The sequence below is a fragment of the Podarcis raffonei genome, chromosome 4 (genome assembly GCF_027172205.1).
Source record: "Podarcis raffonei isolate rPodRaf1 chromosome 4, rPodRaf1.pri, whole genome shotgun sequence".
Classification (NCBI taxonomy): Eukaryota; Metazoa; Chordata; class Lepidosauria; order Squamata; family Lacertidae; genus Podarcis; species Podarcis raffonei.
The window spans coordinates 78443475-78463562 of record NC_070605.1 but is presented as its reverse complement, the minus strand read 5'-3'; the positions used below and the strand labels follow the sequence as shown (position 1 = coordinate 78463562).

The 20088-nt window shown below is 45.3% G+C and overlaps 1 protein-coding gene across 1 annotated transcript in view; it reads left to right on the top strand.

Annotated features, from left to right (window-relative positions):
• Positions 1-8829: 8829 nt before the first annotated feature.
• Positions 8830-20088, top strand: part of UXS1 (UDP-glucuronate decarboxylase 1) — a 40250-nt gene continuing 28991 nt past the window's right edge. The window contains exons 1-2 of the mRNA XM_053384265.1: positions 8830-9134; positions 19295-19322. Of these exons, the coding sequence (XP_053240240.1) occupies positions 9035-9134; positions 19295-19322 (128 nt within the window). The 5' untranslated portion in view covers positions 8830-9034. The remainder of the gene's footprint in view (positions 9135-19294; positions 19323-20088) is intronic.

Here is a 20088-nt window from a genome sequence, read left to right as displayed (position 1 = left end):
AAGATTTCTACCTCCTCCCCCCCCCCCCAGACACTAAGAGAACATCCCTGCCAATGTCTAGTGTGCTGCCCACCCACCCACAATCTCTGCAGGAGAGGACATTGTGATTGGACTATTGGAACAGTAAAGTCATTGAAATATTCCCATTAGCTAGTGGTGTTGGCTGTGGTTGGACTATTCTGCCAGACAGGTTGTAATGGTCATCATCAATGCTCAATGGTTTCAGAGTCTGAAAGGGATGATGGGTGCTCTGGTCCCCCACAGCATCTGGAGGGCACACGCTGACCACCCCTTGGCATACTATAGTATCGTGTAGAAACAGGAATCAGGTGGGTAGTAACAGGAACAGTCATTTTTATTTAATTGCAGATGGAGCTTTCTGAGACTACTGCAAGTCTCTATGAAAACAAACTAGGGGTGGCAATTGCAGGAACCCCCTCGTGGTTGTTTTCATTAATGGCACATTACAACAACAATTAAGCTAAACTAATAAAATAAAATACTGGACACAGAACAAAGCAGCAGCAACAAAATGATGATGATGATGTAAGAAAACAAGTATGCACTGGCTTTATGCAGGATAATATGTCAAATAAGTGGGTGGATGTCTCTCATTTGGGTACTGTTTTAGCTACTGGTAACTCATTTTATGGCCATCTGGAACACAACCCATAATCATCCCAGAAGGCACTGTACACTCGGACAAGCAGCCCCTTTTAAGTTCTCACCTCTGTCCACTGTTGGTTCTTAAACAGATATGACTGGATTTTTCAACATCGGGAGAGACGTGCAATGCATTGCATGCCACACCCAGCACAAAACGGGTGATGACACAAACAGCTGCTGAATTCGAGATGGAGCTGAATTAAGCATCCCTACATGCAAGTGTTTGATTCTTGCACAAATGCAACACCTTTCTGGGAGAAGCCATCAGCTATGGGCATCCAGCTGTTTACCTCTCCTGTACCAAATTAACCTCAAGTGCTTCCAGACCATTGCTATTCGGTCACGTCCCAGGAAATTCAGGTTGCGCCATTAAAGTTGATTTGCCTCCCCTCCAAAATTAACCTTTTTTCCCATAAGGAAAGTGATGAGACAATGCACTGGTAAGTGTGGGCTAACATTTGCTTGATACCCCAGAAACAAATCAGGATGTATTCTCTATGGACAGGTCACCTGGAAATGAACCTAATCGCTATAAGCAAAAGACAACAAAGAAAGCCTTACTGTACCACCAAAAGCTGTTCATCCTTGGACTTTGGTTAAGTTTCCAAAGTGAAAGAATTCCATTATCTCATCCAGAATGAACAATGTATGCACTGTTCATGACACGATGCCTTTCAAGTGCAAAAACAAAAAACCAACCCAGACTTAATACCACAGAGTTTTGATGTGCCTTGGCTAGAATGCATGGCTTATAGCTCAATCCTAAACGCAAGCAGGAGGAAAGAAACTACAATTCATAAAATAATATAGAATCATATAATTCTAGAGTTGGGGCACTAAGGGTCATCTAGTCCAGCCCCCTGAAATGCAGGAATCACAGCCAAAGAATCCCTTGCAGATTGACATCCAGCTTCTGTTTAAAAGCCTCCGATGAAGGTGTTATATACTGAAGTTCTCACCCTGGGCCAGCAGGGGGATACTGTAAATGGTTTTCACTCAGGTCCACATATGCAAATAAGGAGTTGAAAGTGACATTCAGTGATTGGATAGTTACAGAAAGTTGTTACTGTTGCTTTGTAGTTGAGCTCTATATAAGCAGGTTGGCTGAACCCTCCAGCCCGGTTCTGTTCTGGCCTGTGAATAAACAAGAGCTGTCTGAAGAATCACTGTGTCATCTGATATGTTCACCCACAACTTAACATAAAGAGAGTCCACTACCTTCCAATGTAGTCCATTCCACTATCAAACAGCTCTTACCATCAGAAAGTTCTTCCTAATGTTTAGTCTGTGTCTCCTATCTGAATCCATTGGTTCAGGTCCCACTCTCTGGAGCAGCAGAAAACAAGCTTGCTCCATCATCCATGTGACAGCCCTTCAGAGATGTAAAAATGTCTATTGTATCACCGCTCAGAATTTTGGCTTACCATTAAGCGTGACCCATTGCTCATGGTTTCTTTCTCTGCAGGCCATGAGAAGAAGTCAAACACCAATCTTCAGGATTTGGAAATGTCTTTGGAAATGTCCCCAGTAATAAACATAGTTAGACAGTTATACAGTGGTACCTCGGGTTACAGATGCTTCAGGTTACAGACGCTTCAGGTTACAGACGCTTCAGGTTACAGATGCTTCAGGTTACAGACTCCACTAACCCAGAAATAGTACCTCAGGTTAAGAACTTTGCTTCAGGATGAGAACAGAAATTGTGCTTTGGCGGCAGCGGGAGGCCCCATTAGCTAAAGTGGTACCTCAGGTTAAGAACAGTTTCAAGTTAAGAATGGAGCTCCGCAACGAATTAAGTACTTAACCCGAGGTACCACTGTAAACAGATGATCACCAGTAATTATGGTGGAAATTGCATAGCAATATTAACACTCGACAATCAGAAGAGCGAAATCGTGTGCGATGCTAAAAGAAAGCACTTCTCAAGTGTAATTAAGAAAGCCAATAACAAAGGTGTGAAATAAATGACTGATTACATTAAATATTATATAATCATGGGAACATGCCATTTGCTGTGTCAGCTCATAGATCCATGTAGTTCATTTTTGTCTTCACCGACTAGAGACGAGACTTTCTTAGCCTTGGAGGAACAGGGATTGAACTAGAATCCTCCGCATTCAAACCTTTGCTTTGCCAACCCTGCCTGATGGCTGCATTTTACTTAATAAATAGTGCAGGAGTTCCTGATTATGAATTTCCCATGTCACATCCAGTTTGACTCTTAAGGGTGGCATGCCAATAATTTTTTTACTCAGAGGAGCACCATTTAAATTAATGGGCCTAATTTACCCATTAATGTTAATGGGTCTACTCTGGGTAAAATGTAGTTGAATGCCAACCTCAAAAAAATATCAACTTTGTATAACTTGCAAATCTATTGCAGAAAAATGTAGTGATCAGTAACTGGAAAGCCCCCACACAGTCTGCCAGAAGATCACTGGATGATTGCTTACTCTTTAATTCATGTTATCATTTGTTACGCAGTCTGTCTGCCTCCATTGCCCACATTCTTGTCTGTGCATATACTCTGGAACAACAGAAAAATATTTGCAGCAAGGACAGCAGCTTTGCACTGATGCAAAACACCCACTCCCCCATCACAGAAATATCAAATATAGCCCAGTTTTTGTAATTACCACAAACACTTCCACTTAGCCACGATGTCAGCATCAGGAAAATCACATTATTAGACAGTCCTGTTCCTCATGTCTCTTGCTCTCTTATTCGTTGTTAATATGCACAGATTTTCTGTGGTGGCACCACAATTATAGAACACAGTCCTTACCATAGCTGTCAACCTTCCCTTTTTTGGCGGGAAATTCCCTTATTCCAGCACCGCTTCCCACTGCTATCCCAGATTGTTAGATATCCCGTAGACTGTCCCTGGGACAGGTGAGGCTGCTGGTCCCTTATTTTTCAGGCTGCTGATCCCTTATTTTCTTTTTTTTCCAGACTTGTGTGGATATTTATTATTGTCTTACATTTTGCTTCTATCTTTCAAGCTACCTCAAAAATTCCTCAGCTGAGGCAGGGTAGAATAATATCTTAAGCATACAAAGCAATTGTATATAGCAAATAGTAAAGGTAAAGGGACCTCTGACCATTAGGTCCAGTCGTGACCGACTCTGGGGTTGCGGAGCTCATCTCGCTTTATTGGCTGAGGGAGCCGGCGTACAGCTTCCGGGTCATGTGGCGAGCATGACTAAGCTGCTTCTGGCAAACCAGAGCAGCACACGGAAACGCCGTTTACCTTCCCGCTGGAGCAGTACCTATTTATCTACTTGCACTGGCGTGCTTTCGAACTGCTAGGTTGGCAGGAGCAGGGACCGAGCAACGGGAGCTCACCCTGTTGCAGTGATTCGAACCGCCGACCTTCTGATCGGCAAGCCCTAGGCTCTGTGGTTTAACCCACAGCGCCACTCGTGTCCCTTATATAGCAAATAGCTGCCACTTTTACAGCCTCTGCATTTATCCCTTGGCCCTATCCCTCCCTCTTAAGACAACAACTTCCGACTGAAAACTTGAGAGCCCCAAAGATGAAAACAAAGGGAAACATTGTGTGTGGAAGAAGATGACTTTCAGACTTGATGCTGAGTTGAAAATTAAAAGGAGAAAGCATCCTTTTACTCGGTGCTCTTTCTCAGGGGTTAAAATGAGGTGCCAGGACTCATATTTGGATAAAAGTGTAATAGGCAGCAAAAAGAGAGAGGCGATGGTACTCCACCACTGTGAATACTGTCACAAAGAAGCATTACTTTTACTCATTCTTGCAATACATCCACATTCTTTGACTCATGTTCTGCAGCGCATTTGCAGGAATTCTGAATTGGCCCTTGTAGCACAGACAGCCACAGGGAACGGTCAGGTTCATCATGTGCCCTTCACCCAGGCACAAAGTTGCTTATAAAATCTCTTACTGAACTATTTGCCAGTCTTTTGCAAATTGTGAATGAGTGGCCAGGGACTAGATCCTGAATAGTCCTTATAGTGAGTGGATGATATTGGGATATTTTTTTTCCGGATGGCCTCTAACCCAACCTTCAGAAGACGACACATATCACTGATAAACAAAGGAACAGTTTGAAAACAGGACAGAGTTGGAAACAAGAGAAGAGACAGTTGGCAATTTCTAACTAAAGTCCTTCAGATCGCTGTTATCATGCTTACACGAGACAAATGCCCCTACACACACACAAACCAGTTACAGTACGTCAGGGAATATACCCTTCAGGAATAGAAATGACTGGGAAGAATATAGCTCAAACATACTGAGGGTTTCTCACTGCAACTTCTGCTCTTTTTTGCCAGAGGGCAGGCTGCTGTCTGTCTGGTGCAGCTGGCTCAGAAACTAGCACTGCTACGAATATACACAGGAGCACAGCGTAATTATGCATTGTGACATGAGAGTGCTCATTGCTTGCGAGAGCAAGTGATGAGACAAGAACTTTTCAACAGTTGGTTTTTATTAAGAAAATATAACGACACGGCAATTTAATAGTTAACTGCAAAGGCGACCCCCCCCCCGAGACCCCAACAGCAGAGAAAGGGATTAAAAGTTATGCTGCAACAAAGTTGCACGGTGTGAATTGCTTTGTGCATAAGAGAGAGTTTTACCGTTTCTTCTTTACACAGAATTATTAGCAATGGGAAAAATCCAACATGAAGTTAAGTATAAGAGCCTCTCATGAGTAAGATAGGGGGCGCCACCCCCTAGATACCAAACTACCTGCTGGCCATATACACAAACACACCATCAGTTTCATTCTGAAGGCAGCGCTGCAAAGGTGTAAAACTTACAGCGGTCATTCAGTGAAAGGTTGCATTATATGGACCTGTCCTAAGTACCTGTCCTTCAAGGGGAGCGGGTGGCGCTGTGGTCTAAACCACCGAGCCTCTTGGGCTTGGTGATTGGAAGGTCGGCAGTTCGAATCCCTGGGAAGCTGTGAGCTCCCATTGTTCTGTCCTAGCTCCTGTCAACCTAGCTGTTTGAAAGCGTACCAGTGCAAGTAGATCAATAGGTACCACTGTGACTGTAAGGTCAACGGTGTTTCTGTGCGCTCTGGCTTCTATCACGGTGTCCCGTTGTGCCAGTAGCAGTTTAGTCATGCTGGCCACATGATCCAGAAAGCTGTCTGTGGACAAACGCCAGCTCTCTTGGCCTGAAAGCTAGAGGAGCGCCGCAACCCCATAGTCGCCTTTGACTGGACTTAACCGTCCAGGGGTCTTTGGCCTTTTACTTGTGCTCCCAGAAGGGCAGCTGCTAGTAAATCAGAAGCAAATGAAGTAACTGGTGTTGAAGTCAGGAAGGAAGGATTGCACAAAAGCTTTACCAGAAAAGGCAGAATGTGTGTAATTTCAAACAAGGTAGTGTTTTTCAAACTGGTGTGGGAAACCACGGATTCTTGCAAGCTGAAAACCTGTAATAGTAAACAAATCTCCCGAACGGACTACTTCCCGTCACTACTGGTCTTCTTCCGCAACATGAAGCTGCAGGGTGAGTGTTTGAGGGCGTATTATCAGCCCACCACTGGTTTGGCTGGTGTCCCATGTGAACTATTGCCTACAACCATACCCAGAACCTGGTGCAATGCTCAGGGGTTTGTGGCAGATATGAGATTCCCCTGCAGGGAAGAATGATGTAGAAAGGACTTCATGGAATCAGAGTTTTGTAAAGCACTGTCTTAAGACAGCAAATGCCTGAAGTGGTCAAGACGACCTTGAGTTGATGATACCATCATCTCTTTGTGATTTGGCATCTAGGAATTGTTACTGAAATAACTATGTTGTCTTAAAGGTAAAGGTAAAGGGACCCCTGACCATTAGGTCCAGTTGTGGCCGACTCTGGGGTTGCGGCACTCATCTCGCTTTATTGGCCAAGGGAGCCAGTGTACAGCTTCCGGATCATGTGGCCAGCATGACTAGGCCGCTTCTGGCGAACCAGAGCAGCACACGGAAACATTTACCTTCCCGCCAGAGCGGTACCTATTTATCTACTTGCACTTTGACATGCTTTCGAACTGCTAAGTTGGCAGGAGCAGGGACTTAGCAACGGGAGCTCACCACTTCGCAGGGATTTGAACCGCCGACCTTCTGATCGGCAAGTCCTAGGCTCTGTGGTTTAACCCACAGTGCCACCTGTGTCCCTCCCATCCCATGGGATGGGACAACATCCCTGCAATGTTCTCTTACCTCCCATCATATTAACTCAAGCAATTCCTGCTAATTTAACATACTGGATGTAGAGAGGTGCCAGTCTGGTACAGTGGTTAGAGCAAGGTGGTCCATCCCAAGGGCAACATGCGGCCCTTGAGGCCATTTGTGGTGACCCTCAACAACATTCCTCATGCTTCCTTTCCCAAGCTGGGCTTTGGGAAGGAGACACAAAGACTCTCTCGGAGTCCTGGGGTCCTAGAGTCCTCTCTCTTCCTTCACAAAGCTTAGTCAACACCACCCTAGCATTGGGAAGGAGGTGGGAGGGCTGTAGGACCCTAGTGACCAGATAGAGGGTCACTGATCCTTATCTATACAACTATACCATACCCTCCAACATCTTTCCGATGAGAATAGGGACATCCCAACATTTCTCCAATGAAAATAGGGATGTCTTACCATACTCTCCAACATTTCTCCGATAATAGGGACATCCTTAGGAAAAGTGGGACATTCCAGGATCAAATCAGAAACTGGGACAGCTTCTGGAAAAATGGGACCACCCCTGGAAAATAGGGACACTTGGAGGGCCTGTTATACAACCTTTAGAAGACATCTGAAAGCAGCCCTGTATAGGGAAGTTTTTTTGGGTTTTTTAATGTTTAATCATAGAATTGTCAAGTTGGAAGGGACCCTGCGGGCCATCTAGTCCAACGTCCCTACAATGCAGGAATCTCAGCCAAAGAATCTATGACAGATAGCCACCCAACCTGTTTAAAAACCTCCACCAACTTTTCTAAGGGACCCTGCTCTGCTGTTTTTTTATGTATGTTGGAAGCTGCCCAGAGTGGCAGGGGCAACAGTCTAGTGGGCAGGATATTAAAACAAAACAAAACAAAAATGGAATAGGACATCCCTATTTTCATCAGAGAAATGCTGGAGGGTATGGAGTTATATGGCCCCCCCAAGCCATCTGAAGGCAATCCTGTATAGGGAAGGTGTTGTTCTTTTAATGTTTAATGTTTAATTATGTTTTTTTATATGTTGGAAGCTGCACAAAGTGGCTGGGGGAACCCAGTAAAATGATGATGATGGAATAGAATGCCCCTATTTTCACTGGAGAAAAGTTGGAGGGTACCTATGTTATTTTAAGGGCTTTACCTTTTGGGACATCAAAAGGTTTTCCCCCCATGCATTTAGTAATCATTACACAGGCAGCAAGATCCTTAGGGGCAGCAGATGCTGATGCTGATGTTTGCCTGGAGCGCAAAGCCTCCACCGCTTCTCTGATGAAAATAGGGACGTCCTCTTCCAGTAATAGTAATAATAATTTTTATTATTTATACCCTGCCCATCAGACTTGGTTGCCCCAGCCCCTCTGGGAGGCTTCCAACATATATAAAATTTGCATAACGAAACCAACTGCCTCTATCCACTCCTTTTATATATATGTGTGTGTGTGTGTGTTAATTTTTTAATGTATCATTTTCAGCAATCATTTAACACATTTTCGTATCCTATACAATTTTTGACTTCCATCTATCACATCTGAAAATTTCCCAATCTTTTTCACTTAATTTACATTTCTTAATTTCACTATATTAATTTTCTTAACTAATAACTCTCTTCATAATCTCCCTTGCAATATTTAATATATCCCTCCTTACTAAACTTCTTGTAATCCTACAACTGTTGACTACAATTGCTTTTCAGATAGTTCACATATTTATTCCAGTCCTCTGAGAATCTCTGGTCCTGCAGGTTTCGAATCCTTCCTGTCATTTTATCTAATTCTGCATAGCCCAGCCTCTATCCACTCCTAATCTGAAATCCACCACCTAAACCAGCGAACCCTCGAGGCAGGAAAGAAATCACAATTTCGCCCCTCTTCCCACGCATGCGCAGTGAGTCAGCGTGACCTCACGCCCTCCCACCTGCGCGTCATCTCCTTCCCCTTCCGTCGCCTGGAAATAGCGGGCCGAGCCCGGCGAGGAAGGAAAGGAAGAGCCGCTTTGCCCATGTGCGCATGCGCGTCGTCGTCGCGGCCGGGAATTGGCTCTCCTCCGTCGTCAGCGGCTGCTGCTGCCGCCGCTGCTGGTGGCGCGGCGCTCTGGGGACGCCGGCGTCGTGTTTTTGGCATATGCTTGGCGGCGCCTGAGCTCCGTCCGCTGCGCCCCGGGCCTCCCTGTGCCGCCGCCGCCCGCCCGCCCCGCCGGGGATGCTGAGCAAAGGGGCGCTGCAGCGCGTGCTCTCCGCCGTCAACAGGAGGAGGAGGATGAAGCTGCTCATGGGGCTCGCCCTGGTCGCCTACGTCGCCTGTAAGTGCCCAGGCTGGGTGGGTGGGGGCTCCCATTCATTCGCCTCTTCCCAAAATGGAGGGGGGGGGTCACCGCGCGCTTTCCCTCGGTTTTTCATTTTTGCAAATTGCAGCAGCCGAGGGGTTGCACCAAACGCTGGAAGGGAGGGAGGGAGGGAGGAGGGAAAGCGACGTGGTGGGGAGACAGATGTGACATAGCAATTCCTCCTTTTTCTTTTTTTGCAAAAGGCTCGGGGGGGGGGTCAGGACTTTCTGGTGGAAGTTTGCAAAGTCCCCGTCGCTTCTTGACGTATTTGTTTTTCAGCGGCAGCGGGCAGGAGGGAAACCTCTTGATGGCGCTTTCTGGTTGGGGGTTTTTTTGGGGAGGGGGGTGTTGCCCAAACTTTAGCAAAACCCAAACTTTAGCAAAATGCCTCAAACCTCCGACCATGAATGTCCCTCCAAGTTAGGCCCCAAGTCCCTATTTGAACACTGACCAGAGTGTGCTTTGAGATTTTGTGGTGTGTATTTGGCAGTGGTGGAGAGAAGCTTCTCTGTGTTCTCAGGTGATGGCAGTGTAATAGTTATGTCTACTCAGGAGTAAGCCCTGCTAAATTAAAAAAAAGGTAAGTGGAGTCCTCATCGTAGGCTGAGTCAAACAAAAAGATAGTTGTGTCCTGTGTTTACAATTTGTATTTACCACAGCTGTGTCTCTTTTTGGCTGGGAAACCTAATAAAAACATTCTGCTGTTGGTTCCCTGAATTAAACTAATGGCTTTTTCACAGGACCTGTTTCCAGTGTCCAGGCTTATATTATCTTTTTCTCTCTTCACCTGCACCCCTCCCCCTGCCAGGGTTGCATTGTGGCAAATGTCCATCTCACCACCACAAGCAGGGTTTGCCTTTTCACATCCATTAGAAGCTATCGTCAGTTTGAGGATATTTTCGGAAACATGCTGGAAACTGAATTGCGCGCATAAGGAGGCTCCTTCTAGACTAAGGCCAGCTTGTGGGCTTTTTCCACGGTGGTGTGCGCGCACAAATCTCACAACAGTACATCCTGATGTTTTGTACCATTGCAAATATCGGGTGTGACTGGTAGCAAAGTATCTGGCATTGTATGTGCAAAAGAAGAATCAGATGACCTGTCAGCAGTAAGCACAGTACAACCTGTAAGCACAGTGCCAATCTGTAGAAAAAGTTGGCCATGTTTGTCTTGGCGTCACATAGGCTGAGGAGAACCTTGTATGCCATCCTGACGCCATGGAGGCAGGGCACTATAAAAGTGTCATAAAGAGAAATGGCAATTTTTCGCATCCCACAAATAGTTCACAGCCTGAACTAATTAAGTAACAACTTGTACTTTAATTGACCTTGCTGTGGCTAACCTCTTCAACTCTGCTACTGCCTGAAGAGGTTTTCCACAGAGGTTTGCGCAGAACAAACGCACAGAGGTTTTGCGCAGAGGAAACGTACTGGACAGGCAGATATTCCACACGTTTTGTAACATGAAAGCTGAAGCAGTGAGGAAGTTGAACATATATCCTGGGAGAACCCTCTTGTCCAGCCTTCCCCAACCAAGCCCCCTTCAGGTGTCGTTGGACTAGAGCTCCCATCATCCCTCACCCACAGTGGCTGGGGCTGATGAGAATTATAGTCCAAAATATTGGAGGAACAACAGATTGGAGAAGATGGATATAACCAGGGTTTTTTTCCCCACCTGGAACTCAGTTCTGGTACTTCTCAGGTGGGTGCCATTGTCTTTATAAGAGAACAAGGGAGGCATTCGTGGTGGGCACCTCTTTCTAGAAAGACAGCACATGATATAACCCACAGGGCTAGATCAGGCAGGTGCCTTCCCCATGGTTGGCTACTGAAGTGATCAAAGATCAAACCTGAGACTTTCTGCATGCAGATCATCTGCTTTCCCACTCAGCTGTAGTTTAGGCTTGCTTTAGAGTCTGCACACTTCAGCACTGACATGGCTCTGTTGTTTTTGCTGCAGAAGGAAGGCAAGAGTCCATTTCTGCTTTAGATAACAGTGGTCAAAACCCTGAATGTGGTGGAAGTGGAAGGAAGTAGTAAAATAAAATACAATATAGTATTTAAAAGCAACAAAAATACAATTTAAAATCAATATAAATATTTAATTTGATGTGCTGTTCTTTTTTTCTTCTTCGACCATTAATCCACAGACATCATGCGGACCACCTGAATGACGCTTGTGGAATAATGATGGTCCAAACCATGGGCCACAGTTCAGAAACTTATGGTTTAGGGCTTTTTGTACATTCAGGCTTACACATTTCAGGGTTGCAATACAGGCACGTCTGATGCACTATCTTGTTGCACTGATAAGGAGCGAGGAGAAAATCCCCAGAGTTTTCCTGGTGGCTCATAGCAGTTTTCCACTCCGCTTAAAAGGAGAAACAAACAACAGTCCAGATAGAGCAGTAGGCAAACTAAGGGCACTCTCTTCCTTGCGTAATACAATGTCTCCAGGGTTTCCTTATTTAGGGGCATTGTAGTCATTTAATGTAAGGACAAGCCCTAGGGCTTCAGCTTATTGCTTTAACCGGTGAAGTAATGCTTACATTCTAAAGTATGTTGTAGACATCGCCTCTTGTCTTGGGTGGTCCAGAAAGGCCTAGAAATATTTGAGTAAGTAAGTGGGTAATGAAAGAAAGTATTTGAGTGTGTTTGTTGAAAGTGTGCCTCAGGTTTATTTCAGCTACTTAACTGGCATAGCCTATGTGTGTAGCGGAATGGACTTGTAATCTTCAGCAAGGTGTGTTAGTTGTTACAGTTGCTGCACATTTGAAAACTCCTAGTATTATTATTAATAATAGTAATTAAGAATAGAAATGTTTCACAAACTAGTACACATAAACAAGAGGGTGGAGATGTGGAGGAGGGACTTGTATTTCTTGTCCCTAGTTATGGTACAAACAATATCCACTTGGTGCCTATGATGCTGACTAGTTTTGTGACACCGCTCCCATCCAGCCCGCCACGCAAGTGTTCAATTATAACTGGGGGTTTTTTTTGATGGACATTCTATAATTTGTGTAAATTGCTTAGAGATTACGGGTGGTTAAACAGTATGTAAATTCCCATGAGTAAATAATATTCCCCATAGCAGTCACAATAGTATGCTAGCTTGGCAAAAAGCGTTGCGCTGTCAAAGGCACAAAATATTTCACTTTTGAGTGCTCAGAAATTGTTACTCGGCAATAAAAGCATTTATTTTACAGAACTAACGCAACAAATTTCTGTTGGTAACACAGAATCCGAAAGGCCATTGAGGTGAACTTTTAAGTTCCTCTGGAATGGTAGCAGTCTCAGTAGCTTAACTCCAGGTAGTAAATTATGTGTTACTAAGCGGGTGGCGCTGTGGTCTAAACCACAGAGCCTAGGGCTTGCCGATCGGAAGGTCGGTGGTTCGAATCCCCGCAACGGAGTGAGCTCCCGTTGTTCGGTCCCAGCTCTGCCAACCTAGCAGTTCGAAAGCATGTCAAAGTGCAAGTAGATAAATAGGTGCCACTCCAGCGGGAAGGTAAATGGTGTTTCCGTGAGCTGCTCTGGTTCGCCAGAAGCGGCTTAGTCATGACCTGGAAAACTGTCTGCGGACAAACGGCTCCCTCAGCCAGTAAAGCGAGATGAGCGCCGCAACCCCAGAGTCGTTCGCGACTGGAGTTAACTATCAGGGGTCCTTTACCTTTTTAAGGGAGGAATGATCATCGCTGACTGATGTTCTATATATTGTGTTGTTTTTCTGTGTACATTTGCTTTGTGAGAGATTGGCCTCAGAGCAACTAATAAATAAGTATTTTCTGAAAGGGTGATACGTTTTGTTGTTGCTGATTTTCTTCAGTTCTCTGTAGAAGTCAGATAACGCTTAAGTGCAGTAGCTTTTAATAGCTGAGAAGATCGATCCAATTCTGCAGGTCGATGCGCTGGCAATAGCTGTCTTGATGCTTCCTTGAAAAATGATTAAGTGGTTTTGTGGCAATGGCCTATCTCCACCCCCTTCTTTCAGCATTGCCATTACAGGAATAGTTCTGTGAACAATTCATATTTGGAATATGGTAAAATATTAGCACTGACATACTGAAACAAAAAACCAGGTGCAGTTCATCCAAAACAAAGGCATTAATTAGATTCTTAGGAATATGTACTTGTGGCTGAATGTTTTTCAGAGGCACCAAGGTAGCTTCTTCTACCAGAGCAAGGCTGAAATCCAGGTTCAGAGGTGTCTAGTTAATGCACTACAATGGGTAAAATATTGCCTGCCAAGTCAAAGAGACAGAGTGTGGGATTCAACTAAATGCGTCCCATCAGCTCAAGGATTTCTGCTTGTGCAGTGGGACTTTTACCTTTCTCCCCTGACTGCATGTCCCCACACCTGCCCCAAATGTGCTCCAGGGGGTTGGAGTGAACCCATAAAACAGATTTTGGGGGGTCTGGGTTGGGGAAGAGAGAGATAGTGTTCCAAGGTGGAAGCAGAAATCATTGCACTGACAGAACGATCACCCAGCGCTAAGGTGGATGAAACCCATTGTCATCAACTTTAAAGCGAATGCTTACTTCCTGAACCTTGGAGCATAAAACCAAACTTAATCTTGGCCTTCATGGAAAGTATATCATTTTTTGACACGTCTGCTCTCAAAGATAGGTGCACCATGACTTAGTCTGGTGTGGGTAAAGGGCCTAAAATTGTAATGTGTCTAATTAACTCTTATGGTTCTGTAAATCGCGACAGGAACAATTGGGTCATTGTCCGCTGTAGTTAATGGTAAAATGCAGCTAATGGATTCACAAGCAGGGCTTTAAGGGCGGGTTGGTGGCTTTGAAGTTTCTTGAAGTTAATAAAAGAATTGCCTTTCTGTTTATGCAACCCGATAGGGTCTTGTGACTAAATATCAGCTCGATCAGAGTAACTGTTGCCACAGCATTTGTTTGAGCTTTTGTTTCCAGTGTTTTCCGTCAAACAATGCACACCCGTTTTGCCAGAATGGAATTGCTTAGAACTATGCAGCAAGGCAGTTTTTAAAGTAGAAAAAATAAATAAATAACTACCTCTCCCCACCCAGCTCCAATACATGGTATAGCAAAAATTTACTTAATTTGGATGCTTTCCTGCTTTCCCAGTTATTGCCCATTAAAGGTAAAGGTAAAGGGACCCCTGACCATTAGGTCCAGTCGTGGCCGACTCTGGGGTTGCGTGCTCATCTCGCTTTATTGGCCGAGGGAGCCGGCGTACAGCTTCTGGGTCATGTGGCCAGCATGACTAAGCCGCTTCTGGCGAACCAGAGCAGTGCACGGAAACGCCATTTACCTTCCCGCCGGAGCGGTACCTATTTATCTACTTGCACTTTGACATGCTTTCGAACTGCTAGGTTGGCAGGAGCAGGGACTGAGCAACGGGAGCTCACCCCGTCGCGGGGATTCGAACTGCCAACCTTCTGATCGGCAAGTCCTAGGCTCTGTGGTTTAACCCAGAGCGCCACCCGCGTCCCATTACTTACTTACTTGCCCATTACTTACTCCCTATTGATCACCCGTTTCCTCTTTTCAGACTGCTAAATTGCTATGTTTCTCATTAGCTGGCTTCTCTCACCTACATCAAGAGAGTTTCTGGGAGCTGCCGTTGGTTGCATCCAGTAGGTGTGGTGTCCGTTGTAAGGTCCTGCTGTTTTGGTGCTGTTGGTGGGACACGTTTAAACATTTTCAGCGTTGCCTATGCCCGATTCTCGCGAGCTCTTGTGCATGATCTGCTCGCAGGCATGCTGTCGGCTCTCTTTCAGCGGATCTATTGCTCCTGTTCACAGTGCATCATCCCCTTCCTAATTCACACGATGAACGATGAGCATCCTAAAAAGTGAGCGTGGTCAAGAGGGAATCCTTACCCAGGGTTTACGTTCAATATATCTGTGCCTCCTTTGAAACAAAGTGCTCGTTCATCTTGGCTTGGAGGCTTCTAGCATTAACAGATAAAAAAACCACCTGTCCTTGGTATCTCTTTCCAAGAGTCTCCAGCGTGGAGCGTTTCTCCCCATCTTTGGCTTCCATGCCCCCACCCTTGAGTCCACCGCATCCCCTTTGGACAACCATAGACATTTTTGCCACCAGTTCTTGAGAATGATTCATCCCTAAGTAGACAGCTCACCAGCTTCTGTTCCCTTTCCCTCCAATGACCAGTTTAAAAGCTGTTCTACCACCTTCTTCATTTTAAGCACCCATCAGCCATAGAAAATACCATACTTTCCCATGTATCAGACTCTGTTTTTTCCTTTAAAAAGCATGCTGAAAAGTGGGGGTCGTCTTATACATGGGTAGTGCATAGAGTGGACGTTTGATTGGTTGCTGACGTGTCTGTCAGCAGCTATTGCACGTGTTATTGGTTGCTGCTTCAATGGGTGGTGTTGATTGGCTGACACTCGGGCAGTAGGGCAGGCGATTGGCAGCTTCTGCTGGCGATGGGACAGACGGGAGGCGGATTTTGCGATGCATGTGGGTGAGTGATTTTCGGCAACCCCCCTAAAAAAAAACCTCAACTGAGTAATCCCCCCCAAAAAAGTTCAACAACCCTGTGCCATCTTCCCCCATTTTCTTAAATTTGAGTTTCTAAAAATAGTCTTATACATGGGGGCCTCTTATAGCTGGAAAAGTACGGTACTTTGATTCTGCGAAGGATGCACATTATTAGGAAGGCATGCTTAAAATCTGGGGCAGGTTTGTTGATTTGCTCCCATGGCTCTTGGCAACCCGGCTGGCTAGCAACCAGTCCATTAAGTGTGTCTTGTGTAGTGAATGGGCCTTGGAAGTGTATGGACATGCCCTTAAGGCAAATTAAGGTCACTGAATAAATGCTTTGTGGTGTGTGGGTGTTTGCGTTCTGTGCACTCCTCAGGGCAACTTGCAACAATTTTAAATTACAAGGCCATAGAACATACTAAAATGCACACACACACTGTTCAAATAATCTTAATCAGGAACCAAAGAATTTGAATGTTTACTGTGTCTGGATTCAGAATACTGTATATTAAAGAGAAGGTTGGAATTGTTGCTTTCTTTCGCACATAATGGTCAGCTTGTTAAATTTATAAAGCCATCATCGAAAGAATCAAATCTCACTTTACTGAAGATGGTTATTTCTGTTTTCTCCCATTTTTTAAAATAGTTTTAAAGTAATTAAGCGTTTCTGGGTGCTCTTACTGTGATCAGTAGCTTAAAACAACGAAGGATTTTTAAAATGCAAAAACACTAATTACAATGCATTTGATACTATTTTCCCTGTAGACAAATAAGAAAGAGCTAGCATTCTGTTTTCAGTCGCATTCACAGCCAGGAAGTGTTTGGAAGCTTGCTTGCATTTCTTGTATACCTTTAACCTACTCATCCATAGTAGAACTTAATGGTAAATCATCACGCAGTGTAATATGCTATGTGCAGTTATTCATCTGAGTTTGCATTTACCTAATTTTAAGACCTGCTAAGGAACAGATGATTCTGCCTGATATGTAAAACCATAGAATTCAAAGAAGGCGGACCCCCCACCCCAATGACTGTATATCTGAGTTTCTAACACAGCCAGGCAGAGACATTCCTTTCTACCCAGAACTGCAATAGTACGGAAAAACCAACTCCCCATTCCCCAGCTGGTTGGCAGAGGAGCAGGGGTGGGGTGCTCTGTATCTATGGGACGCGGATGGCGTTGTGGTCTAAACCACTGAGCCTCTTGGGCTTGCCGATCAGAAGGTTGGCGGTTCAAATCCCTGCGACACAGTGAGCTCCCGTTGCTCTGACCCAGCTTCTGCTAACCTAGCAGTTTGAAAGCACACCAGTGCAAGTAGACAAATAGGTATCACTGCGGTGGGAAGGTACACGGTGTTTCTGTGTCCTCTGGTTTCCGTCACAGTGTTCCGTTGCACCAGAAGCGGTTTAGTCATGCTGGCCACATGACCCGGAAAGCTGTCTGTGGACAAACGCCGGCTTCCTCGGCCTGAAAGCGAGATGAGCACCGCAACCCCATAGTCACCTTTGATTGGACTTAACCGTCCTGAGGTCCTTTACCTTTTTTTGCTCTGTGTCTTCACGTCTGTGCTCTGCACTCATGTCTGCATGCACAAGAGAGAATGCAGGGTAGCTGCTCCCACTTCTGTTTTGGCCTTGCTCTGTCACCACCAGGAGCTGGGTTCTTGGGAAGCATTGGCCAAAAGTGAACATGGCCGTCAGCTGGAGAAAGGATTTGGCCACTCTTAACGATACGTAGAATATTTCCACGTGAAACCACTAAACGAGAAAGCACCCAGGGAGCAAGGCAGATGCTTCACAAACATCCATTCCTCATGAAGAGAAATGGTCCCCCTGCCCTCAGTGGCCGTTGACGGTCAAAATTTCAATACAGTACTGCCTAAAATAGGCACAGCCCAGATGTGAAAGGATGCGGGTGGCGCTGTGGGTTAAACACAGAGCCTAGGGCTTGCCAATCAGAAGGTCGGTGGTTCGAATCCCTGCGATGGGGTGAGCTCCCGTTGCTCTGTCCCAGCTCCTGCCAACCTAGCAGTTTGAAAGCACATCAAAGTACAAGTAGATAAATAGGTACCACTCCGGCAGGAAGGTAAACAGTGTTTCCGGGCGCTGCTCTGGTTCGCCAGAAGCGGCTTAGTCATGCTGGCCACATGACCCGGAAGCTGTACGCCGGCTCCCTCGGCCAATAAAGTGAGATGAGCGCCGCAACCTCAGAGTCAGTCACGACTGGACCTAATTGGTCAGGGGGTTCCTTTACCTTTACCTTTAACAGATGCGAAAATAAGACCCAGGCCCAACTCTCCGGTTTTGTAAACTGAAGAGGCAATCTGCACAAGGGAGGTGCAGAGGAGAAAAAACACAGAGAAGAGAAATGCCTTTGACAATGCCAGAATAAATTAGGGAACTGTAAGCAGGCATTTGTATCTATCTGACATTCTTCCTTGACTACAATGGTGTGAGTTCCTGAGGGGGGTCAAGGTGACTTTGGTCTTCTGGCCAGCAGCAGAAGCCGAAGCTGCTTCACACCTTGCACTTCTTGGAGCAGCTCGGGTTCTTTGTGGACAAGGAACCCGATGTCTGGGGCCAGGCTGGCATTTATTTTACCTCATGAGTTCTTCCTCCCAGGGGTCCTTGTTCTTCTGGGCCAGGAGCAGGGGACACCAGGCGGTAAGGATTGAATGAACCGCTGCCCCGTACTCTCTTCACCGGCTCTGCTTTGCCCCTCAAGCATTTCTGCCAGGTTGAAATGCGTCCTTAAACTGCCACAATGCCTCTTTCTTGGGTGGTGAGAGATTTGTGTCAGTGTATATGGAACCTAGCTTACTGTGCAGAGCTGAACAGTTACATCCATTGCGCTGCCTGCTCTTGTCTCTGTGCCGCCACCCATCCCCGGCATGTTGACCCACGGAAGGTTGCCCCTCTCTGACTTATCATAGATTTGTAGAGTGGGAAGAGACCACAAGGCTCATCTAGGCCAACCCACTGCAATGCAGGAATCTTTTGCCCAACGTGGGGTGCAAACCCACAGTGCTGAGGTCACGGGTCTTCATGGCTCCCCTTTCAAACATGATGTGTGCTCAGTGGGGCATATGATGCGGGAAAGTGGAAAATTAAGGACCATTTAGTTTGCTAGAGGATTTCTATGCATATGGTACTTCTGTAAATAAAATAACTTGTAACCTGGTGGTATCTAGTAATATCTGATGGCTTTTTTCTGGTGTCCCCGCCGCCGCCTGTGGGAAGTTTCACAGAACAGTCTAGTATGATTGTTGTATGTGATAATAATATACATGTTGTGCGTTAATTCCTACTTGGAAACCTTCTGTGAAGTAATTTGTATGGGAAGGAGAAGTATATTAAGCACATCCAGATTTGGGCTACCTGAAGCTTGTTGCAGCTTGAGATGCTGAATGTTTTCCTGACTGTGACAATTAACATTCAGTATTTTGGGAGGGCTAATTATTTTGCGATATTTCAGCATCCCAATAGTCCTATAATCATTTGATATATACAGTATGACTTGTTTTCTGGAATACCTGCTCTTAGCCTAATGAAGCTTACCTCGTTAATACCTGAAATGAATGTCTTCTGAATTGATTTTAAAATGTTTTCAATCAACACTAATTAATTCTTCTTTTTTTCCCACAGCTGTATGGGGCAATGTGCTCAACATGAGGTAACAACGAGTGCTTCTTTTTTCCCTTTTGTATGTCTGTGAGGATGTGAAGTAGAATTATTCTTTCTGTCAGAACAACAACAATAAAAAGTATATTTTTCTCCAACCTTCCTTTCCTTCTTCCATGGAATGGAAGATAACGGGAAACATTCAGTTTCTCTGATTAAAAGTGTTGCCGTCAGCCACAAATTTTTGGAGTGAGAAGAAAAAAGTGGCAGTTGAAAAGGCCCATCCACAAGTGTGGGACAAGGCCATATAACTATTCTGCCCCCCCTTACTGTCTCTTCCCCTTTCTCCTTCCTGGGGTGCAAACTCGGGAACAACAGTGGTCGATTTGTCATTAGTGAAGGCATTGCATGCGTCCTACAGGAGCATTTTTTATGCTGGAGATAATATACGAGTGGCGTGCTGCTGTTTTTGAAAGGAGCGTGCCTCTTTGAGCAATATCTCTGTTGGGATTAGCCATGCAAATGTCCTTCAGAAGTTTATCAGAGTGGGGAAGAGATTGTCGCTGTCGTCTTTGCAAAAACTATGGGCCGTGTCCAATGTTAACCATTCCATTCACTCTACAGACTTCTGCTTGTCTAATGAAACTTCTTTCTCTTCTTCCTTTGCACCCTCAAAAATCTGCTCCAGGGGATTGTCTGGAGCAGAATTTGTGGGCGTGCAGGAAGAGGAGGGGGAGAATACATCCTGTATGTTTGCACAGTGTTAGATACAACTCTGTATCCTTGACTCCCTCTGCCCCAATTCTTTTGTGTGTGCT